The sequence below is a fragment of the Zingiber officinale genome, chromosome 7A (genome assembly GCF_018446385.1).
Source record: "Zingiber officinale cultivar Zhangliang chromosome 7A, Zo_v1.1, whole genome shotgun sequence".
In the NCBI taxonomy this organism is placed as follows: Eukaryota; Viridiplantae; Streptophyta; class Magnoliopsida; order Zingiberales; family Zingiberaceae; genus Zingiber; species Zingiber officinale.
Window position 1 is genome coordinate 81264703 of NC_055998.1, and position 22594 is coordinate 81287296.

At 37.5% G+C, this 22594-nt stretch overlaps 3 protein-coding genes across 5 annotated transcripts; 2 read left to right on the forward strand and 1 right to left on the reverse strand.

The window, feature by feature from the left end:
• Nucleotides 1-619: 619 nt before the first annotated feature.
• Nucleotides 620-3062, forward strand: LOC122001630 (transcription factor MYBS3-like). Its single transcript, XM_042556482.1, has 3 exons — nucleotides 620-1044; nucleotides 1747-1955; nucleotides 2407-3062. The coding sequence occupies exons 1-3, from the start codon at nucleotides 780-782 to the stop codon at nucleotides 2860-2862; spliced, it is 930 nt and encodes a 309-aa protein (XP_042412416.1). The 5' UTR covers nucleotides 620-779; the 3' UTR covers nucleotides 2863-3062.
• A 2644-nt stretch (nucleotides 3063-5706) lies between these two features.
• LOC122001632 (GATA transcription factor 4-like) lies at nucleotides 5707-6974 on the forward strand. Its single transcript, XM_042556486.1, has 2 exons — nucleotides 5707-6285; nucleotides 6371-6974. The coding sequence occupies exons 1-2, from the start codon at nucleotides 6007-6009 to the stop codon at nucleotides 6908-6910; spliced, it is 819 nt and encodes a 272-aa protein (XP_042412420.1). The 5' UTR covers nucleotides 5707-6006; the 3' UTR covers nucleotides 6911-6974.
• A 191-nt stretch (nucleotides 6975-7165) lies between these two features.
• On the reverse strand, nucleotides 7166-11164 carry LOC122001631 (F-box protein At5g07670-like). 3 transcript variants are annotated; one of them, XR_006117416.1, is made up of 3 exons: nucleotides 9933-11164; nucleotides 7426-7943; nucleotides 7166-7323 (listed from the first exon to the last, which is right to left on the reverse strand). XR_006117416.1 is itself a non-coding variant. In XM_042556483.1 (2 exons), the coding sequence occupies exons 1-2, from the start codon at nucleotides 11054-11056 to the stop codon at nucleotides 7682-7684; spliced, it is 1386 nt and encodes a 461-aa protein (XP_042412417.1). In that variant the 5' UTR covers nucleotides 11057-11164; the 3' UTR covers nucleotides 7386-7681. The 3 variants fall into 3 exon arrangements, 2 of the variants coding, with proteins under 2 accessions (XP_042412417.1, XP_042412419.1); XM_042556483.1 differs by lacking the exon at nucleotides 7166-7323 and having other exon boundaries at nucleotides 7386-7943; XM_042556485.1 differs by lacking the exons at nucleotides 7166-7323; nucleotides 7426-7943 and adding an exon at nucleotides 8019-8332.
• Nucleotides 11165-22594: the final 11430 nt, after the last annotated feature.

The window sequence follows — 22594 nt, forward strand, 5'->3', positions numbered from 1 at the left end:
AGAAATAAGTCACACGATCAGCTTATAATCAACGGTCAAGTGACTAAGAATGGAAATAATTTTTTTTAAATATACCTCCACTAAAAATTAACCCCTTATTCTATTATAAGAAAATTATCAATGATAGGTGGCCATCCCAATTATCTCAAACTATCATAGTCAAGCCAAGTTTACACTTCTAATCAAAAGGAATAATTAAAAAAATTGTTTGAATTTCCTTGTCAACGAATATTTAAAAATTACTTCAAATTTATCTCTAATTAAAAAATTACGCCTCTAATCTTAACCTTTTTATAATAAAATAATAATAATTTTATCTTCTTTTTTATCTCTACTTCTGTCGCCAGTGGGGAACCGCCTCACTGCGAGTCCACTTGTTGTCCGCCACGTGTTCACACCCGCGTTCTTTCGTGTCTTTATTCATAACCAATTAATGCCTGATTCCTCGTCTCATCTACCCTCAAGCATACCCGACCCAACGTGCGGTCCCCGTCCAGAAAATGCAAGGCAACTTCGCTTTCCCTTATCACCACATTCCTGGGAACAAATTCGGGTAACGATGGATGAGTGCGACATATTTTCCACTATTTATCCTATTTCCAAATCTTCTTGTTCCCCATTTCCTCTCTCTTCTTCTATGCGGCCTCCGCTCGCGCTCTCTCTCCGTGTCTGATCCCCTCTTCCCGCTTCAATACCCTAGCACCACTCTCCTCGTCGCCGGCGGCGATCCAGGGGTTTGCGCAGGGCGCGAGACGCGTAGGAGACGGTGGGACGTGGAAATGACGCGGCGGTGTTCCCACTGCAACCACGACGGGCACAATTCGCGGACGTGCCCCAACCGCGGAGTCAAGCTTTTCGGCGTGCGGCTCGACGGATCCGTGCGGAAGAGCGCCAGCATGGGGAACCTCTCCCTCCTCGCCGGATCCAGCGGAGGCGCGTCTCCGGCCGACGGACCGGAACCGGGCGGCGGATCCGCGGGGGATGGGTACGCCTCGGAGGATTTCGTGAAGGGTTCGTCCTCCAGCTGCCGCGACCGGAAGAAGGGTAAGTGTATTTTAGGCAAAATGATTGCTTCTCCTGTCAAGAACCGATTCATACCGGCCGCGAACGATAATTTGAAGTGTATGCATCTGTCCTGCTTTATGCCATAGACTTGTTTTGGAATCATCTATAGAGAGCACGGGAAAAAGAATTCATCTTTTCCTGGCTTTCATACATTGGAATCAGTAGAAGAAACATCCTGCATATCTTGTTTGGATAAGATCTTGTTTACAATCATTGCACATAGATCATGCCAAGGTAGGTCTGAGGAAGATTGACCCACATAGATGCTCTCCTCTGCAAGTGAGAGCAATTAGCCACATTCATAAAAGCCGAGAATGAAATAGCTTGTTCAATTTCTGGTTTGAGTTGAAGAAAAAGACGTTGCACATTTTACATTGCACTAGGTTGGCCTGCTCTTTTGCTCCCTGGGGTAAGTAGATCTCCACAGCTTGTCTGTTGTAAAGTTGATGCTAAATTGAGTGAAATTGGTGAATTAATAGAGATCTATGCACAATTTGGTTAATTTTGTCCAGCATAACTTTGGGTAGAAGGAGAGATCACTCTTATCTGAATCACTGGCCTCTAAAGTATCATTGGCATATACATAAAATTTCTTGTTTTCCATTTTTCAGCATCAAATTTGCTGTTTCTTTATGAGCTATGGATATTTGATGTATGAACTTCTGTGTATGGCATGGATAGGTACTCCTTGGACAGAAGAAGAGCATAGAATGTTCTTACTTGGCTTGCAAAAGCTTGGCAAAGGTGACTGGCGAGGCATATCTCGCAATTTTGTGGTGTCAAGAACACCCACTCAAGTAGCTAGCCATGCTCAAAAATATTTTATTCGCAAATCCAACATGACAAGAAGAAAAAGAAGATCGAGCCTTTTCGATATGGTACCTGATGAGGTTACTCCCTCTCTCTCTCTCTCTCTCTCTCTTTTTGACACACAAATACTTTTGTGCCTGCTTGCATTGTATTGCCTGAGCTGCCTTATAGAACATTTGTTTACTGCCACTCCTTCTAGGCCTATAGCTTGCCCATAGTCTGATACTAAAAAACAGATTAGAATATCTCCATGATTTTTCTTTCCTACCTTTTAATGGATGCAAATGAAATAGATTTGGGCGATATTCAACAATTAAAATACCAAAGTGAAGAAAATTTGTCAAAACTTCTAGTTCAATTGATCTGTGAAACATCACTTTTTAAAGTATGTAGAAATGATATTATACATTGTAGAAATTCCGACAAGTATAATGTGCATATAAAAGTTGTAAGAAAGAACCTATCTCAGTTCATGTAGATTACCTTTGAATCTTTTGAGGCTGTGTGATTGATTTCCTTTTATTTTGTCAGCCCCTTGAACCACAACTGTTTCCAATGAGCCTCCAAGAATCAGAGTTACAAAGCAACAAGCCACCTCCAATACCTCCAACTCTGAACGAGGAATGCGAGTCGATGGATTCTAATGACTCGATGTTGGGAGAAACAGTTGTCCCAATTCCAGAAGCTCCCCAGAGCACTTACACCATGGTACTCCCAACATATTATCCCCCATTTCTTCAATTTGCATCCCCTTACTGGCCCGGAGGTACATCAGAGACCCCAGATCAAGCACATGAAATTATAAAGCCAACAGCAGTGCATTCAAAGTCACCCATAAACGTCGAAGAGCTCGTAGGTATGTCAAAACTGAGTATAGGCGACAACGGGGGAGAAACGGTGTCTTTATCGTCTTCACTAGGTTTGCTCAGCGGGTCAAAGAGACAATCTGCCTTCCATGCAAATCCATTCCCGAAGGCTCGCACTTGATCTCACTATTCAGGCAGGGTTCCCAGTTAATTAGCTTCGCCTCCTTGTTAATACAGTCTTAAAGGTAGTTTCATTTGCAGACTATAAAAGACAGCTTATGTTCGTGAAATACTCAGATAATATATACTACTAATGTAGCAACTGTCTTATTGTCGATTCTTTGAGAGAGTAGTTATAACTCAAGTCTTTGAAAGTTGAAACTCGATACCTAAGTGGTGTCAATGATATCTGCACTGTGGATTTAACCATTTACATTTGATTTGTTCATCATCTGCACTTCTAACTTTAGAGTTGTAGGCAGATGATGATGATGATGATGATGATAATGATGATGATGATGATGATGGCGGCCTTGAGATGAAGGTATATTAATCATCTACATATAATGTGAAACATAATGATGCACGAGTCCATCAAAAGCAATGATGGCTTGTAAGGATTAATGTAGTGCTGAATGAGATGATCTAAGCTCACATGATGAGAAATGTTCCTTGACAAAAATGCTGCAGAGACAAGTTTTGGAGTTATTTCATAAGATTATCCATATCTGTGGAAAACGTTTCTTATTATTTAATTTATACTTTCGACAGAATGTTATGCATCTTGCATTCGGGTATCACGTGCTTTCCACAGGCAGCATTTCGACCGCAGGAGCTCCACGTGCGCGACGCGTCGGCAGCGGCAGGGAAAGCGACGGGCACGTGCGGCGGCGCCCCACGAGGAACTCGCGCCGCTTCCCCCGCAGACGCACGAACTGAAGCGCCGGTAACTTCACTGGCGGTGATTTTTAAATACTTAATCATGTTTGGCTAAACTTATTAAAGTTGTTAGATGTTATTTTAAAAAATAAACGGTTAAAATATTTAAGTAACTTATTTATGTGTTTAATATTATAAGATTTTTTTATTAATAAAATTATTAAAAAATATATAATATTATTAATAGAAGATTTTGAGTTTTTTTATTAATAGAAGATTTTGAACGAATTTATACAGGGGGAATTGAAAAGAGACGTTGACAGAGAAGATGACACGCAACGTTGAAAGAGAAGTCGGCGGAGATAGAAAGATATTATGTTTATAAAAATTTATAGAGAATAAGATGAGGATTTATGAAATTATATAAGGATATTTTAGAAGAAAAAAATTATTAAAATAAGATCTTTTTTAAAAAGTAGAATCTTTCCTACTTTTTTAAAAATAACTTATAATTCCAAAAGAACTTATTTTGACAGCTTATAAGTTGTTTGAAAAAAAAAATTATCAAACAAATTAAAAGAACTTATAAGCTTCAAAATAACTTATAGAGGGTATTTGGCTAAACTTATTAAAAACAACTTATAAGTTGTTTTAAGAGCTTATAAGTTGTTAGATCTTATTTTAAAAATAAGCTGTTAAAATGTTTGGATGAACTTATTACAGTCAACTTAAAGGTATTGATGTGTTTAGCATTATAAGATCCTTTTATTAATAAAATTACCGAAAAGGGTATAATATCATTAATAGAGGGTTTTAGGTGAATTTATGCACCGAATGAGAGAAAATTGGAAAGATGCATTGGCAGAGAAGATGACACAACACTGAAAAAGAAGTCGGCGGAGATAGAAAGATATTAGGTTTATAAAAGTTTATGAAGGATAAGATGAGGATTTATGAAATTATATAAGGATATTTTAGAGAAAAAAATTATTAAAATAAGATTTTTTTTTTAAAAAAAAAATAGGATCTTCATACTTTTTTAAAACAACTTATAAGCTCCAAAACAACTTATTTTTACAGTTTATAAGTTGCTTGAAAAAATTTTTACCAAATAAATTTGAAGAGTTTATAAATTCCAAGACAACTTATAAACTATTTTAGAAAGCTTATAAACTCAGCCAAACATCCACTTAATTAAGGGCATCTCCAATCGTTAAAGTTTTGAATGAGTTTTTTTTTTTAGAATTCTACCATGCCACATCAACATTATAAAAACTCATTGAAACATTTTCAATCGTTAAAGCTTTGAGTGAGCTTTTTTTATAATTCTCTCTACATTTAGTTGCATGACTCCATACATATTACATATTACATCAATTTCAATACAAATCTACTATTCTCTCCACAATTTAAAAAAAAAACCTACATACAATTTTTTTTCATTTAATATCTTTATATAGTTTTCATTTGATATTTTAATTAATTATAATCTTTAATTTAATTTATTTATAATTAACAATTAATTAATTAATTAATTTTTTATTTAATATAATTTATCATTTTATTTAATATTTAATTATTTTATAAATTTAATTTAATTATAGTCATTTGTATATTTTTTTTAACTTATCTCAAATATATTTATTTTTAAAATAAAAAAAATAATAATTTTAGTTATTACTAATTATTTATAAATTGAAACATTAAAAAATATCAATTATGTACATTAATTATTGATTCCACCTTGAAAAAAAAATTGAAAATTCAAATATACTCTTAATTAAAAATCCTAAATTTCACCTACATAATCATAAAAAAAACATTTATAAAATTTTTAAATTTTATAAACATTTGATAAAGTTTGTATGTGAGATGCTTAAATCCGTTTATGCTTTGAAATCACGCGCCGGTGTCAGAGGGGACGACGTGTGTAAACCGGCGCAAAGGAAGCTATGCTACTTTTAGTTAATATAAATATAGAGTTAAAAGAAACTTCATTAACTATTTGATTATTTATAAATTTTGGATCCAAGTGATTAGAAGTTTAATAATTAGGAAGGGCCGGGCCCTACACGTAAAAATATTTTTTTTAAAAAAAATGTATTTTGATATAAATCAAACCTTGCAATTAAGCGATCGCAGAACACGTTTAGTCGTTACCAAAACTCACATGCAATACGAAGAGAGAAGAGAGGAGAAGAGAGAAGAGAGGAGAGAGAGTTATGAAATAAAGAGGAAGTAGGCAACGAAAGCAACAGCACGTCTCCGCTTTAAAGAGGGAGAGGGAGAAGAGAGGGAGACGGAGAGGGAGCAGAGCAAGAGGCTGTGGTGGTGGCGGAGATGGGCGAAGGCCGTGCAGGAACTGTTCTCCCCTTTTAATGCGCCCCCAGTTCCGATCCTATTGATTATTCTCTTCGATCTTCATCGCCGCCCGCACTCTCCTTTCATGGCGCCAGAGAGGGAGATGCCGGCGGCGGCTTGTTACTCCGCCAACTTTGTCTCTGCCAACCTTCTTCAACCTCCGAATCAAAATGATTCTTTTCTGGCCGCCGCCGACGCCGACGCCCACCGATTTTCTTCCTTTTCCGGCCAGAGTTTCTTCTCCGCGGCTGTTGATTGTAACACCGAATTTTACTCGACGGCGGAGAAGTCTGGAACCGCAGAGGGTAGCTCCTTGTCCACTCCTTTCCAGGCGGAGCAGAGTCCGCTCGATCTTTATGTTCCGGTGAGGAAAGGAATAGAGTTGTTAGTTTGTGATTTTGGTACGGGAATTGGTGGTTAATATAGGTGTTTTTTGAGATCTGGTGCAGCAATGCGAGGACGAAGCGGAGCTCGAGTGGTTGTCTCGGTTCATGGAGGAGTCTTCTTTCTGCGATGTCCCCGACATCGCGCCGCCGCGGTCATGCGCAGCGGCCCGGAGCAAGCGCCCTCGGTCCGCCGCCTGGGCCTCCTTGGCGCTGAGCTCGCCGTCTTCGTCGTCCTCTTCCTCCAACGAGTTTTCCTCGGACGGATCTGGGCGGAGGAAGAATGGGAGCGGCAGGGCGGCGCCGAGGCGGTGCACTCACTGCGAGTCGGAGAAGACGCCACAGTGGAGGACGGGCCCGCTGGGGCCCAAGACGCTGTGCAACGCGTGCGGAGTGAGGTACAAATCCGGGCGGCTTGTGCCGGAGTACCGGCCTGCAGCGAGTCCCACCTTCGTCCTCGCGCAGCACTCCAACTCCCACCGCAAGGTCATGGAGCTGCGGCGCCAGAAGGAGCTCTTCCTCCTCCCACGCCCCCAGCACAGCCACCCAGACGCTTCCTCCGCCGCACAGCCGGAGATTCTACTCGACGACGGCGGCGTCTGCTGAGTCTCTGCTCACCTTGGTAGTGTTTAATAAGTTTTCACTAATTAATCGACCTTACTTTTCTCAATTAATTTGCCATTAATAACTAAAAGAAATCAAAATATTTAAAATTTTCCACTGACGTAATAAGAAGGGATGGGTAAAGCATGTGACGTGCAGTGGGATGCCTGCAAGTGTGTCAGAATGAAAGCGAAAAGAAGAAACAAGGTCACGTGACGAGGAAGCAAGAATAATGGGCCAAAAAAATCCTACGGAAAATTAAAATTAATTCGAGGTAAAAACTTTCTTAGTCATTAGCCATTACAGATAAAAGATTTTGAGATGAAAATTCACGCACCTGCTGCACATAATTTGAGGGCATAAATAGAGAATTAAAAAACAACTCCGGATCATATGAATTCTCGGCTGCAATTACCCTGCGCCATAATCTGCTTTTAGCTATGATTCAATTTGAGCAGCAAAATAAAAGCACCATAAATAATAAAATACAATTTAAATTAATTTGGGCAGTTCGATACCTGTAAAAGGAATGTTTAAAATCACATTTGGCATCCACATACCCATTTCATTTTGTGTAGAGTACACAGCAGTGAATCATTTTAAGTTATCAGGATAAACCAGTGGATGCTTAAGTATGATTGTATGAAAGTTTCTTTGTTTGCTAACGAGTTAGTGATGGCTTTCCTCTAAGCCCTGTTAGTAATTCTATCGCGACCAGTTTTATCACCGCTGATGTCGCTGCAGGATATCTCTGTTGATAACTAAGCTTCACATCTACTTAAAGAATCTTCCACCCTTTTTGCCCATGTCCGTCCCTGAGAGGCCCATCGCAAGGACTGATTTGGAGTCTGGTCGCCACTTGAACTCTTTGAGGGTTGAGAAAAGATTTGTTAGCGTAGGAGAGACTTCGTCGTCCTTTATATTATTGCACGAGATGACTTCGAGTCTCTTCAAATCGATCCATGATAAAACTACTGATTCAAAACCTTTTGTGGTTAAGAGTGAGCAGCCCTCTAAGGAGAGAGACCTCACGTACCTGAAGAGAACAATAAAAAGCAACTAGATGAGCAAAAGTTCCATCGAATAAATAAGAAATAGCTAGAGAAAAAACTAGTACAGTATCTGAATTCAGAGTATCTTCAAGAACCAAAGGGACTGTTTTAGCTCAGTCATGATTTGCACAATGTTTTGCACACTTGTTTGAAGATAGACAGTCCATTGCATTATTCATGCCGACTACAGTAATAATGGGAGGGGTATATTTTATCCTCATAACATATCACGCCTACCCAACAACTAGTATCCCTTGCATTGCACAGTCCCTTCTTACTTCTCATACTTTGCGTCCTCACACGAGCTCATCCCCTACCTAATTTTGTCAAGCCAAACTCTAGTTCCCAGCCACCACTCTTTCAGTCTTAACACCTGCAGAGATCACAACCATTATCATTTCGTCTGAAATCCTCAAGAACATTTTGAATTCGCCAAGCACACTTCCAAGAGGGTTATGAAGTTATGTGATCCTCCTTGTCAATGATCAATTAGGTCTGCGCTACAACAAATAATGTGTTTAATTCTATATCATGTCATTTTTTTATCATAATTAATCTTTAAATGGAATTGATTCATAATTAGTTCATTTTTATTAGATTGGTCTATATATTAGAGTTGTCTCTCTCTCTCTATATATAATAGTAGTCTTCTATATATCCAATTTCTCCATCATTCCCTTTCAACAGGTTCTGTTCTCTTCTCTCAACAAATGTATGAGAGTTTTACTCTCTCAACACAACAGACGCTAGCTATGCTCATCGTTAGTTCAGGTCCTTGGTGTTTGTTAATACTACATGGTTAACTAGAGTAAAAAAGTCCCTCTGCTAGAGTTTTCCTAGTTAAATACATATATTCTTTTAACCATATTGATTTTTTTCCCAAAAAAAAGGTATGATAGTCCCTATGCAATCATTGAGGTGAATTTTAGAGAGGAAAAGAATATCTAGTAAATATATCAACGTGAAAAACGACATGTGGGATAGTGTAGTTACTAGTGTCACAACTAATGTGCTATGACAAATGATTTTAAAATAATTGTAACTTTACACTTAAGGCAAGCTTGACTCCCTATCTTTTATGATAGTACAAGGATGAACTTAGTATTTATATTTAAGATAAAGATAAGCTTGAGTCTATCTTTTACCTTAATACTAGATGAACTTCAGTATAGAAACCCCTTTGATGTCTTAAAAAGAAAGAAAGAAAAAGAAACACTAGTTGATATGTAATAGAAAAACACATGTGACTTACAGGGTCTGATGATGATTATTAATTTGTCAGGGCAAGAAATGGATATTAAGAATTCTATTTTATTAAATGATGCAAGAGAGAGTTGGGAAAATTTAATAGGACTTAGATGAGTTTACAAAAGTGTAAAGGATTAGATTCATCAATATTGATTGATTAAAGACTTACCGTAAGATGAATAATAAAATTCAAGATACAAACTCACATTTGATGAAAGTAGAAGAACCTAGATATAACTGAAAGTACCTGTACAACCAATTCAACTATTCTGGTAAAGACCCATTTTGTATTACTGCAGGATAATATATCAGAATGAAGCATGTGAGATGACTTTTTGATCTAGAATAAACAATTCTCACCATCAAAGACCGCCAAACAACTAATCTCTGACTAGAACTAATAGCAATTGGAAATTGGGAAATCATAAATCTCCTTTAAGATAAAATGAAACTGTTTGTTTATCATTGACATCCTAGCTATTTAATCGGTATGAATTGAGTAATATCAGACGTAGTGACAGATAAGAGCTAATCATTTCTTCCATATAAGCTTGTGGACAAGTAAGGTATAGTATACGTCCAAGATTCAGTCGGGAACAACCTTTCACACAGTACTATTGAAAATCAGATGAATGGAGTTAAACCATACAAAGAAGATTTTACTATCCAATTTCAATCTTCAAATTGAGAGAAAAACAAAAAAAGTTTGAGAGGCATTATGTTACCTGCAAATGCTGGAAAGACTAAACATGTCATCATCCAGTCCCCAACAATTTTCAAACATGACTTCTCTTACTGCCTCACACACCCTAAACAATGCTTCCAAGCTTCTTTTATCACGCAGCTGGCACTGCTCCATTTGAAGTGTCTGGATGCTGGGGCACCTTCCTAAGTGTTCCAATGGCCCTGGGTCAGCGTCTATCCTCCTGCAGCTCTGCAATCTCAATTTCTTCAGGTTTTCACAGAAGGACAATGCAGCTATCCATCCTGCATCCATCCGGTGGTTTGATATCGTCAATTCCTCAAGCATCTCGCAGCACTGCCCCACCGCTGAGATGCCGTCGTAGCTACCCTCACAACCAGCAAGCTCCAGCTTCACCAGTCGCTTGCATCCATGGGCCAGCATTGTGAGTCCAATGTCCGCGACACCAGGACCTGAGTAGAACCCCTCAACGGCTCCCACTATCCGCAGTATCTGGAGGTTCTTGAAAGCGGAGATGGGACGGAGAGCGAGATCGGAGCAGCGATGGAGTTCCAGTTCCTGCAGAATGTCGCACGCTTCGGCGACCGCCCTGACACCGACCTCCGAAGCGAGGGCAACGAGGGACAATTTCCGAAGACCAGGGCAGTCGCTGGCAACAATAACGAGACCACGATCGATGACATCCGGCTCGAGGAAGCGGCACTCGCCCACGGGAGGGTCTGCGCCGGCATCAACAGAAAAGGAAACGGCGCCCTTCGAGAGAACGACGCCGGCGTCAGCATCCGAAGGGGTCGCGAAGGAGGCGGGAACGAGGTCGAGGTCGTCGAGGTTGGGAAAGCGAAGGGGAAGGCGGCGACGGTGAAGGAAGGACCAGTCGAGTACGGTGAGGGAGCGGCGGAGGCGGCCGGCGAGGCGTAGCCATCGCCGGCAAACGAGGGAGACAGACAGGCGAACTGAGTCAGGGAGCGCGGCGAGGACGCGGAGGAGGATCTCGTCGGAGAGGATCTCGGTGGGATCTGGCGCGTCCCCAACCTGGGGAGGTTTCAGCGTCGAGATTTGGCCATCGAGCTGCATCTCAGGCACCGCATGCTTGACGGTCTTATCGGCAGCGAACCAGCTCCTCAGGCGTCGGCGGCGGCGGCGCATCCAAGGCTCCCCGGCGGCGGCCAAGCGATGCTTCTCCGCCGCATCGTGCTTCGCCCCCTTGTTCTTCGACACTGCTCTCGCGCACAAAAGCACACAGTTGCCAAAGAAAACGGCAACGGCGAAGGTTTAGGTATTTATAATCGAGATGGGGATCGAAGATAGGGTTTGGAATTGCGACTAAAACTGACGGAGTTTTTTCTGACGTCACAGACCTAGCAGTGATATCAGCATGGATGACGTGGTGGATGGGGAAAGGCGACCGCATTAATTAAATGGGGTATATTTATTTGAGATAGATATTTAGTTCGGGGATAAAAATAAATAAATTTAATATTTTTTAAAAAAAATTAAGGTTCACTAGAAGAACCTCAATTTTTAAAATATTAAAATAATATCTCATTCAAGTTTTTTTGAAAGTCTTATTATTCAATATTATTATAGAGGATTGAATAAAACTTCTATAGCTTGTTCAAAATTATTATTTTATTTAAATTTCTCTATATTATAACAATTTTAAAACAAATTAAATAAATATTTTAAGATAAGAGTGTTTCATATGTAATAATTTTAATTTAAATAGAAGAAATTTTATTTTACATTTTAGTAGTTGATATAATAATATTAGAATAAAGATATTTTTAAAAAATAAGAAGTTATTTCAGTGGCATCAAAAATAAAGGACGCCTTTTCGTCGAAGTGACAAATTAGAGATATGTTTTTTTTTTAAAGTAAAAAAGATCTTTTTCCTAAAGAAGTCTACAGTCATTATGTCAAGGAGAAAGCAATCACTAGATGGGAGAACTTGATGGAGGAAATTGCTTGAATGATGAATATGATCTTATTTGAAGGTTGTGGAGATAGTGTACTGATTTAAGTGGATAGTCTATTGATAAATAATTAATTCTTTGATATGGGATGAAGCTCTTTACCAATTCTGTACATAATCAGTCGATCCAACGAAGTGTTAGTGACAAAAGACCAAGAAAAGGGTCCCTGGCAAGGCCTCTGACGCTCAAGTCAATACAGCTTCCATGTAAGTGGAAGAAGAAAAATAACAGTGGATGCACGAATGAAGGTTTCAGATGCAAAAATTACATACCTTGTTAACGGATAGGACCTCCCTTTTTATATCACCTCTCACGATCTCTGTGACCATGAGGTCGACCTCCCACGATCTCCGTGACCATGAGATGGCTTCATGCGTAAGAGTTTGTTAGGTAGTTTCTTGAAGAGCTTTCGAGGAATCTTTTTTGTACCCACATATCTACCTCTTTTATCGCTTATAACTTAAACTTTTTCTGGAGTCATTGGAGGGAGATGTCGCTATAGATGAATCATCGATGAGAAACCAGATAGACTCCAGAGGAGTTTCCGAAGCAATATTCCCTGACAATTATATCAGGCTATTAAAATATTATCGATTGTTTGTCTGCTGTATATATCTCAGTCGGTTCGGAAGGTCGGTTGTATTACTTGTCATTGTATTCTCTCATAGTATCTCGGTCGGTCCATAAAGCTAGCTATATTGCTTGCCATTGTATTCTGTCATAGTATCTCGGTCGGTCCATAGGGCTGGCCATACTGTTTGTCATTGTATTCTGTCATAGTATCTCGGTCGGTCCATAAGGCTAGTCATATTGCTTGCCATTGTATTTTGTCATAGTATCTCAGTCAGTCCATAAGGCTGGCCATATTACTTGCCATTGTATTCTATCATAGTATCTCAGCCGGTCCATAAGGCTAGTCGTATTGTTTGCCATTATATCAATTTGTTGTATCATATGTTAAATACTTAAGGGATCTGTTCTAACATAGTGCCCACAGTGTGTCAAAGCTTTATTCAAGAAGTTACATGATAGATTACATATGTTAGAATTTTATTTTAGAGACAAGATGACATTAAGTAACTAAAACTCGATCAACCTATGCCTGATCGAGCGGATACGCAGAGTTTTCTAAGAATAAGTGTCTTTAAGCCCGCTCGGTCTTTACCCGGCCAGGCGTACATGGATATTCTTGTGTTCGATCGACCCTCGTCGGACCGATCTTATACTAAGAGTTTTATAAGTGTAAAACACCAAAAAATAATAATAAAAATAATAAAATAATAATAAGGTTTAATGAGTGAATAACCTTATAGGAATTTTAAGAATTTTTTAAGAATTTTCTGAGAATTTTTCGAAGCTCGTATGATGAGTTTAAGGGAAATTTATAGGCTAAGAAGAAGCCTGATTATAATACCCAATTTAAGGAGGAGTTGATTAAATTAATTAAACTAGGTTTATAAACCTAAACCTAAGTATTAATTTCCTATTTCTTCCTCTTCTCCCGATTTCTTCTTGCTCCCGACATCTCCCTCTCCTTCTCTCTGTTAGAGTGTATACTGAAAGCCTAAGCTTTTGTAAACATTTATTTTGAATAAAGAATCACATTTGGTCAAATTGTCTATATTTAGTTGTAGTTGTTCAATTAATTTATATTATATATAACATAGTATGTGGTGTCATATTTAGAAGATGATGTTATCAGTACCTTATAAATTATAAATAGTACCTCACGACCAAAATGGAAAGGAACAAACCATTGGGAGGTCGTAGTGTAATTAGGAATTAGTTTATCTTGACTATATAATTACACTAGTACACTTAGAGTGTATTGAGTAGGACCATTAGAGGTCGTTTCTTTTATATTAACTTTATAAAGAAACAAATACCTCAGTTATTATGGAAGTGTGTGCTCTTAATCCTAATATAATAACAAGCACATATATTTGATATTTATTTCTTTAATTTATCAATGGGTGAGATTTAGTTCGATGAATCAATAAGCCCGATAAGTTGGGAAATGATATCACTTATAGTGTGTGTTGTTGATTCTAGAAGGAAACTGTGTCCTAGTAATCTAGGTTGATAATGTCCCCAAGATGAGCTCATAAAGATTGTCATGTTAAACCCTGCAGGTGGACTTAGTCCGACATGACGATAAGGTTGAGTGGTACTATTCTTGGATGAAGATATTAATTAAATGAGTTGTCAGTAACTCACTTAATTAGTGGACATTTGACATCTTAAACACAGGGAGACTAACACACTCATAATAAGAAGAAACCCAAAAATGTAATTTGGGATTGGTGTGATAGTTCAATAATAGTTCTCTAGTGGAATGAATTATTATTGATAAAATTAAGTTGTGTGTTCAGGGCGAACACGGGATGCTTAATTTTATCGGGAGACCAAAATCAATTCTTCCTCTCGGTCCCTATCGTAGCCTCTTATTTATAGAGTATTATACCCACCTATACCCACCTTCATACCCATGATAAGGGGGTCGGCCAAGCTAGCTTGTGGTTCAAGCTAGGGCCGGCCAAGCCGGCCCTAGCTTGAACCCAAGCTTAGGTGGCCGGCCCCCATTAAATTAAAAAGAATTTTAATTTTAAATTTTTCTTATGTTGAAGATATAATTTATTGGAGAGAATTAAAATTAAAATATCTCTCTTAAAAGGATCTACAAATGATTAAAGAAAGAGATTAGATCTCTTTCCTTATTTGTAGATTGGAAAGATATTTTATTTTTTCTCTTTGTAAATTATTCACATGTTGAAAAATTAAAATTATAGAAATTTCTTTTTATCAACCATGAAGGGATTTTAAAGGGAAATTTTATTTTTTCCGAAGACAAATAAGGAATTTTTAATTATTGATTAAAAATTGTCTTATTTGCTCTCCATGAGGTGGCCGGCCACATACAATTAATTAGGAAATTTTATTTAATTTTTCTTAATTAATTGTTGTCAAGGAAAGTTAAGGAAATTTTATTGTAATTAAATTTCCTTATTTACCAAAACTAAGGAATATAAAAGAGGGGGTTGGGGTGCCTTCATGAGACACAACCTCCATTATTCTCTCCCTCTTTTCCTTGGTGTTGTGGCCGGCCATCCTCTCTCCATCTCTTCCTCTTTGTGGTGGCCGAAACCCTCTCTTGCTTGGAGCTCTTGTGGTGGTCGAATACTACTTGGAGAAGAAGAATAAGAAGGAGAGAAAGCTTTCATCCCTTGGAGTTTGGTTGGTGTTTTTCTTCATCCTTGGTGAAGCTTTTGATTGTGGCCGAACCTAGCAAGGAGGAGAAGAAGGTGTTTTGGTGATCCTCATCTTGGAAGATCGTTGCCCACACAACGCCCGAGGTTAGAAGAGGAATACGGTAGAAGATCAAGAGGTCTTTCTAGAAGGTATAACTAGTATTTTTCCTTTCCGCATCATACTAGTTATTTTTGGAAATATACCGAATACAAGAGGCATACGATTTTAGTGTTTCGAATTTGTTTTTGATGTAGTGTTCTTTTATTTTTCTTTTCCTTGTGATTTGATTGTTCTTTTCGGTTGACCTAAAGTTATTTTAGGAAATTAAATATTAGTTTTCCTTAAAAGGTTTTGTCTAGTCGGTGGTGGTTGCTCCCATATCCAAGAAGGCCATGTGTCTCGCCACGTCAGTACTGGAAACTAATTTTGAAAATTAATATTTAATGGAATTAATAACCTAGGTGATTTGGATCGAACGTGTTAAGTTCCGCAGGAGATCCAAGTCAAAACCTAAAAGAACAAATAGATTAAATTTTGGATCAAACGTGTTAAGTTCTGTAGGCGATCCAAGTTTAATTTAAAAGAACACATGGTAGCTAGGAAAAAGGTTCAGATCTTTGTACAAAATTTTTGTACAGTGAAACCATTAGATTTTCCGAGTAGCAACCAACACTCTTGACGCCAAGCAGATACCAGTCATGATTCAGGTGAAGGTCACTGGAGGGAATGTGAATCAGATGTATGGCAGAAGATATGATAGCTTAGTCATTAGTATAAGTGGGAGATTGTTAGAGTGTATACTGAAAGTCTAAGCTTTTGTAAACATTTATTTTAAATAAAGAATCACATTTGGTCAAATTGTCTACATTTAGTTGTAGTTGTTCAATTAATTTATATTGTAGATAACATAATATGTGGTGCCACATACAGAAGATGATGTTATCAGTACCTTATAAATTATAAACAGTAGCTCGCGACCAAAATGGAAAGGAACAAACCATTGGGAGGTCGTAGTGTAATTAGGAATTAGTTTATCTTGACTATATAATTACACTAGTACACTTAGAGTGTATTGAGTAAGACCATTAGAGGTCGTTTCTTTTATACTGACTTTATAAAGAAACAAATATCTCAGTTATTATGGAAGTGTGTGCTCTTAATCCTAATATAATAACAAGCACATATATTTGATATTTATTTCTTTAATTTATCAATGGGTGAGATTTAGTTCGATGAATCAATAAGCCCGATAAGTTGAGAAATGATATCACTTATAGTGTGTGTTGTTGATTATAGAAGAAAATTGTATCCTAGTAATCTAAGTTGATAATGTCCCCAAGATGAGCTCATAAAGATTGTCATGTTAAACCCTGCAGGTGGACTTAGTCCGACATGACGATAAGGTTGAGTGGTACTATTCTTGGATGAAGATATTAATTAAATGAGTTGTCAGTAACTCACTTAATTAGTGGACATTTGACATCTTAAACACAGGGAGACTAACACACTCATAATAAGAAGGAACCCAAAAATGTAATTTGGAATTGGTGCGGTAGTTCAATAATAGTTCTCTAGTGGAATGAATTATTATTGATAAAATTAAGTTGTGTGTTCGGGGCGACAGGATGCTTAATTTTATCGGGAGACCAAAACTAATTCCTCCTCTCGGTCCCTATCGTAGTCTCTTATTTATAGAGTACTATACCCACCTATACCCACCTTCATACCCATGATAAGGGGGCCGGCCAAGCTAGCTTGTGGTTCAAGCTAGGGCCGGCCAAGCCTTGGTTCATGGGTGGCCGACCCTAGCTTGAACCCAAGCTTAGGTGGCCGGCCCCCATTAAATTAAAAAGAATTTTAATTTTTAATTTTTCTTATGTGGAAGATATAATTTATTGGAGAGAATTAAAATTAAAATATCTCTCTTAAAAGGATCTACAAATGATTAAAGAAAGAGATTAGATCTCTTTCCTTATTTGTAGATTGGAAAGATATTTTATTTTTTCTCTTTGTAAATTATTCACATGTTGAAAAATTAAAATTATAGAAATTTCTTTTAATCAACCATGAAGGGATTTTAAAGGGAAATTTTATTTTTTCCAAAGACAAATAAGGAATTTTTAATTGTTGATTAAAAATTGTCTTATTTGCTCTCCATGAGGTGGCCGACCACATACAATTAATTAGGAAATTTTATTTAATTTTTCTTAATTAATTGTTGTCAAGGAAAGTTAAGGAAATTTTATTGTAATTAAATTTCCTTATTTACCAAAACTAAGGAATATAAAAGCGGGGGTTGGGGTGCCTTCATGAGACACAACCTCTATTATTCTCTCCCTCTTTTCCTTGGTGTTGTGGCCGGCCAACCTCTCTCCATCTCTTCCTCTTTGTGGTGGCCGAAACCCTCTCTTGCTTGGAGCTCTTGTGGTGGCCGGATACTACTTGGAGAAGAAGAAGAAGAATGAGAGAAAGCTTTCATCCTTTGGAGTTTGGTTGGTGTTTTTCTTCATCCTTGGTGAAGCTTTTGATTTGGCCGAACCTAGCAAGGAGGAGAAGAAGGTGTTTTGGTGGTCCTCATCTTGGAAGATCGTTGCCCACACAACGTCCGAGGTTAGAAGAGGAATACAGTAGAAGATCAAGAGGTCTTTCTAGAAGGTATAACTAGTATTTTTCCTTTCCGCATCATACTAGTTATTTTTGGAAATAATACCGAATACAAGAGGCATACAATTTTAGTGTTTCGAATTTGTTTTCGATGTAGTGTTCTTTTGTTTTTCTTTTCCTTGTGATTTGATTGTTCTTTTCGGTTGACCTAAAGTTATTTTAGGAAATTAAATATTAGTTTTCCTTAAAAGGTTTTGTCTAGTCGGTGGTGGTTGCTCCCATATCCAAGAAGGTCATGTGCCTCGCCACGTCAGTACTGGAAACCAATTTTGGAAATTAATATTTAATGGAATTAATAACCTAGGTGATTTGGATCGAACGTGTTAAGTTCCGTAGGAGATCCAAGTCAAAACCTAAAAGAACAAATAGATTAAATTTTGGATCAAACGTGTTAAGTTCCGCAGGCGATCCAAGTTTAATTTAAAAGAACACATGGTAGCTAGGAAAAAGGTTCAGACCTTTGTACAAAATTTTTGTATAGTGGAACCATTAGGTTTTCTGAGTAGCAACCAACACTCTTGACGCCAAGCAGATACCAGTCATGATTCAGGTGAAGGTCACTAGATAGCAGTCAAGAATATTCTTAACTACTTGAGAAGGACTCAAGATTATTTCTTGATCTTTGAAGGAAATGAAGAGTTTGTTGTAAAGGGTTACACCGATGCTAGCTTCCAAACTGACAAGGATGATTACATATCGTATTCAAGGTATGTGTTTTACTTAAATGGTGATGCGGTGAGCTGGAAGAGTTCAAAGTAGGACACTGTCGTTGATTCTACAACATAGGCCAAGTACATTGTTGCTTCAGCTATAGCAAAGGAGGTTGTTTGGATCAGGAAGTTCATTATAGATCTTGGTGTTATTCCTATTATAACGAACCCAATAGACCTCTAATGTGATAACAATAGGCTATTGCACAGGCTAAGGAATCTCGCTCTCATCAGAGATCCAAACACATACTACGATAATTTCATCTCATTCAAGAGATCATCGATAGAGGAGATGTGAGGATATGCAGAGTACCGACCGGTGCTAACATTGTGGATCCTTTGACCAAGGCTTTGACACAGAGAAAATATGATGGTCACACTAGGTCAATGGGTATTCGATATCTTAGTGATTGGCACTAGTGCTAGTGGAGATTGTTAGTATTAGCTCTAGTATCAATTATGATATGATTGTAAATGGCTCATTTTGTATCATATTTCATTATTAATAAAAAGGCAAAGTTGGTTATTATATTTATTTTATATCAGTGTCGATTGAATAAGTATAATAATGTCCTTGGATAGTAGGTTCTTATCTACAACATATCAATTAGTTGAATTGATAGTGAGATATTGTAGATATACATAGAACACTACTCTTAACTATTCCTAGTCAAGCATTAATATACAAGGACAATATTAATGCGTTGAGACTAGTATGTAGGTCAACGGATGACTTAATCTCACAAGTCATGGATATGAGATATCAGGTTGACACATGAATATATATTAGAGAATATATACTGAATGACCCTCCATGATAATGTTTCATGGATCATTATATGAGTGTCATAAACATTCTCATGTGACTATTGGTATGAATAGTCTTTAGACCTGAAGTCACTACGATTCCCTACATAAGGAGTTGTGTACTTTGATATTGGTAAACGTCACCTGTAACAAGGTGGACAATAAAGTCGATCACTGGGTATGCAATAAATTATGCGTAGGGATGCGAGTGATGTAAATGAGATCTATCCCTTCCATATAATGGAAGCGATATCCGTGGGCCCCTTGATTAGTAGGACACAAGAAAACATGGTCATGCTCAAATGAGTTAATATGAGATATTGAGCTTATTTGATTGAGTGTGTCTACTTAGAGATCAAGAAATACAAAGGTTGATAAGAGGATGGCACGGCCTATGCCTCATTGATCAATCTAGATATCAAGGATAGAAGGGCCAAGTCATACAAGATAATAGCTACGGACAGGTTAGGTCGGATCTCGACTTTCTCGTCACTTTGGTAGCAATGATGCCTTGCTAGATGTCACTCATTGCTTATGTATCTAAATGTTTATTTAGATACATTGCCAACGTTACGAGAACCTATTAGGTCACATACAAACAACAAGTAGATTTGGAGATGGGTTCATATGATGAATCATTGGATTAAGACTAATCTGAATTAGACTTATTGAGTTAGACTCAATTAGATCTAATTATTGGATTAAGTCCAATTCAAACTAGACTCAAGGAGTCAATTCAAATTAATGAAATAGTGATTCATTGAATTTGAAATTGCATGAGATTAATTGAGTAAGACTCGATTGAATTATACTTGAGTTAGACTCAAGGGAATTAGACTTGAGCTAGACTCATGTGAGGATTAATGGAGATTAATTCATTGAATTTTAAAAATTCAATGAGTCATTAAATTTTCGAAATTGAATTCAAAATGAGAAGTTTCAAGTGTGGTCCTTAATGGAGAGTAAATGCTCATTAAGGCTCATTGATTAAATTAATGCTCATTAAGTGTTTTCATTGGATGAAAATACTTAAGCAATTTTTCTCTCATTTTTGATAACTTCTTCATTCTCCTTCCTCTTCTCTACTCCTCTTGGTCGAAATTACCTTGCTTGGTTGCTAGCACAACCTTGGGTAATTTTTTTCTCCATTTTTGTGAGTTTGTGAGACAAACGGAGATACTTGTTCGTGTGAATACCGTAGAGGCGCGAACGTATGATCGTGCTGAGATCCAAGTTGTCTGGAGTTCGTGAGCATGCATCAAAGGTATACTATCATGTTGTTGTTCAAATCTTAGTATATTTTTCTTTCCCTTCGCATGGATCTCCTGGAGGAACTAGATGGTTTCCACTGCGCATAAGCGTGTTTAGCGCTCTAGTTCCTTACATAACGATCTGGAGGTTTGATCCCAATTCCCTCTCCTTCCAGCCGACGATCTTCTTCCATCGAAGCTTTGACTACATCCAATCGAATAGGAATGTTTGCTTCTATCTCCATTGGTTCTCGGTTGCTGCTACTGATTCTTGATTTCTACATCAATTTCTTGTTTCTGGATGTGTCGCTGGATAAAAACCAATCGTCTAAATTGATCGATTCCTCACTGATCTGTGAGTGCTTGGGATTCTCAGCTCACCTGGTTCATTGCTTCTCCTAGATTTCCTTTCTGCATTTTCGTTTTCCCAATTTCCAGCTTCAGTTCTATTTTCTTGGCTATTTAATTTCATAGATCTGAACTAGTTGAGTTAGATAAAGTTTTGGATATGTTTTCTTGTCTTCAATTTATCTGAATGTTGCTAATTCCTTGAGTAGAGATCTGGATCCAATGTTTGTGCTTGGTTCGTGAGATGAATTCAGCTACTGTTATCTGAATCTGAGTTATGTTTTCAGTAATGGATTGAGTTCGGTTGTTCTTGTTATGCCTTTGTTTAGTTTCCAATATGCTTAGATCTGTTAATGGTGTAATCCATAGCATAGAGTGATAATATGTTATGAGTTCATGATTAATAGATAGTTAGGATTTCTTTTATTGCATTAGATTTAGTTTCTTTAAATGTTTTGTTATTTCATTTATTAGTTTAACTTCGTTGATGGTGGAATCGTAGAGTAGAGTGACAATGCATTGTGAGATCACTATTAATGGATAGATAAGATGTTGTCCATTTCATTAGAGTTTCATACTTGTTTTTGCTATCTCATTTGTTAGGTTTAGAATAAAAACCCAAGAAACCCCATTTTCATATTAAAGAAATTCAAAAGCAACAACAAATCAATCTTAAGATTCAATCATTGTTTACATTTGTTGGGAGACAACCCAAGTTATCTCTATGCTACATTAGTATAGAATGAATTTGATCACTTAATTCTTTTGATACCCATTTCACGATAAAAATTGGGTTTATCAATCATGTCGCACTGAATTGTGTTGATTGCTTTGTAGTTTAGTTGCGCCTTCTTGATCATCGGGGGAGTCCACTCTTCTGGTTCTATCGGCTTTCCATCAATCATCAGAGGAGTGTATCTTTTAAGTATGGTGAACCAAATTTCGATGTCAAACTTGAGGTAGTATTCCATTTTGCTCTTCCAATAGCTGAAGTTCTCCTCTTTGAACAATGGAGGGAGGATGGTGATGTACCCTTCTTAGTAGGAGTTTGACATATTTGCTATCAAAGAATAAAAAAGAAGAAGAAAATTTCTAAGACTCTCATCTTGCAATTAGTAGTGCGGGATAAAGGAAAAAAATATTACTTGAGAATTAAAGAAAAGACTTTTAAAGAAAAAGAAAAAGTTTTTAAAATTGCTCGAAAATGGTTAAGTAATTTCAAAGCTACCAAGCTTTGATACCAATTGAAGGATCGAAAGATGCGATAGAGGAGGGGTGAATATCGCAAGTTAAAAACTTTTCTTTTAGTATCGATTCATAAAATGACATCAAAGTGGCAGCGGAAAAAGCAAAACAAAAATAATATAGATGATACAAGTTGGTTACTTGGTTCGGAGCCTTCGTCAGCTCCTACTCCAAGACCCGCGATCCTTGATCGCATCGTTGGGCAATCCACTATGATTCTTCCAAAATCTTCAAAAAGAAGCAATGCGTACAAATGCAAGTTGAAGATAGTAACAAACTACTATCTTCTTTTAAGTTAAATACAATGTAAGCTTAAATAAATATACCAACAAGAATAGAAGATGAAGCTCGGTCGACACTTCTAGATGGAGTAGATTGCTTGAAGATGAGACTTAGAGTAGTAGTATGAATAGCATCTTTGCACAGACATGAACTCAA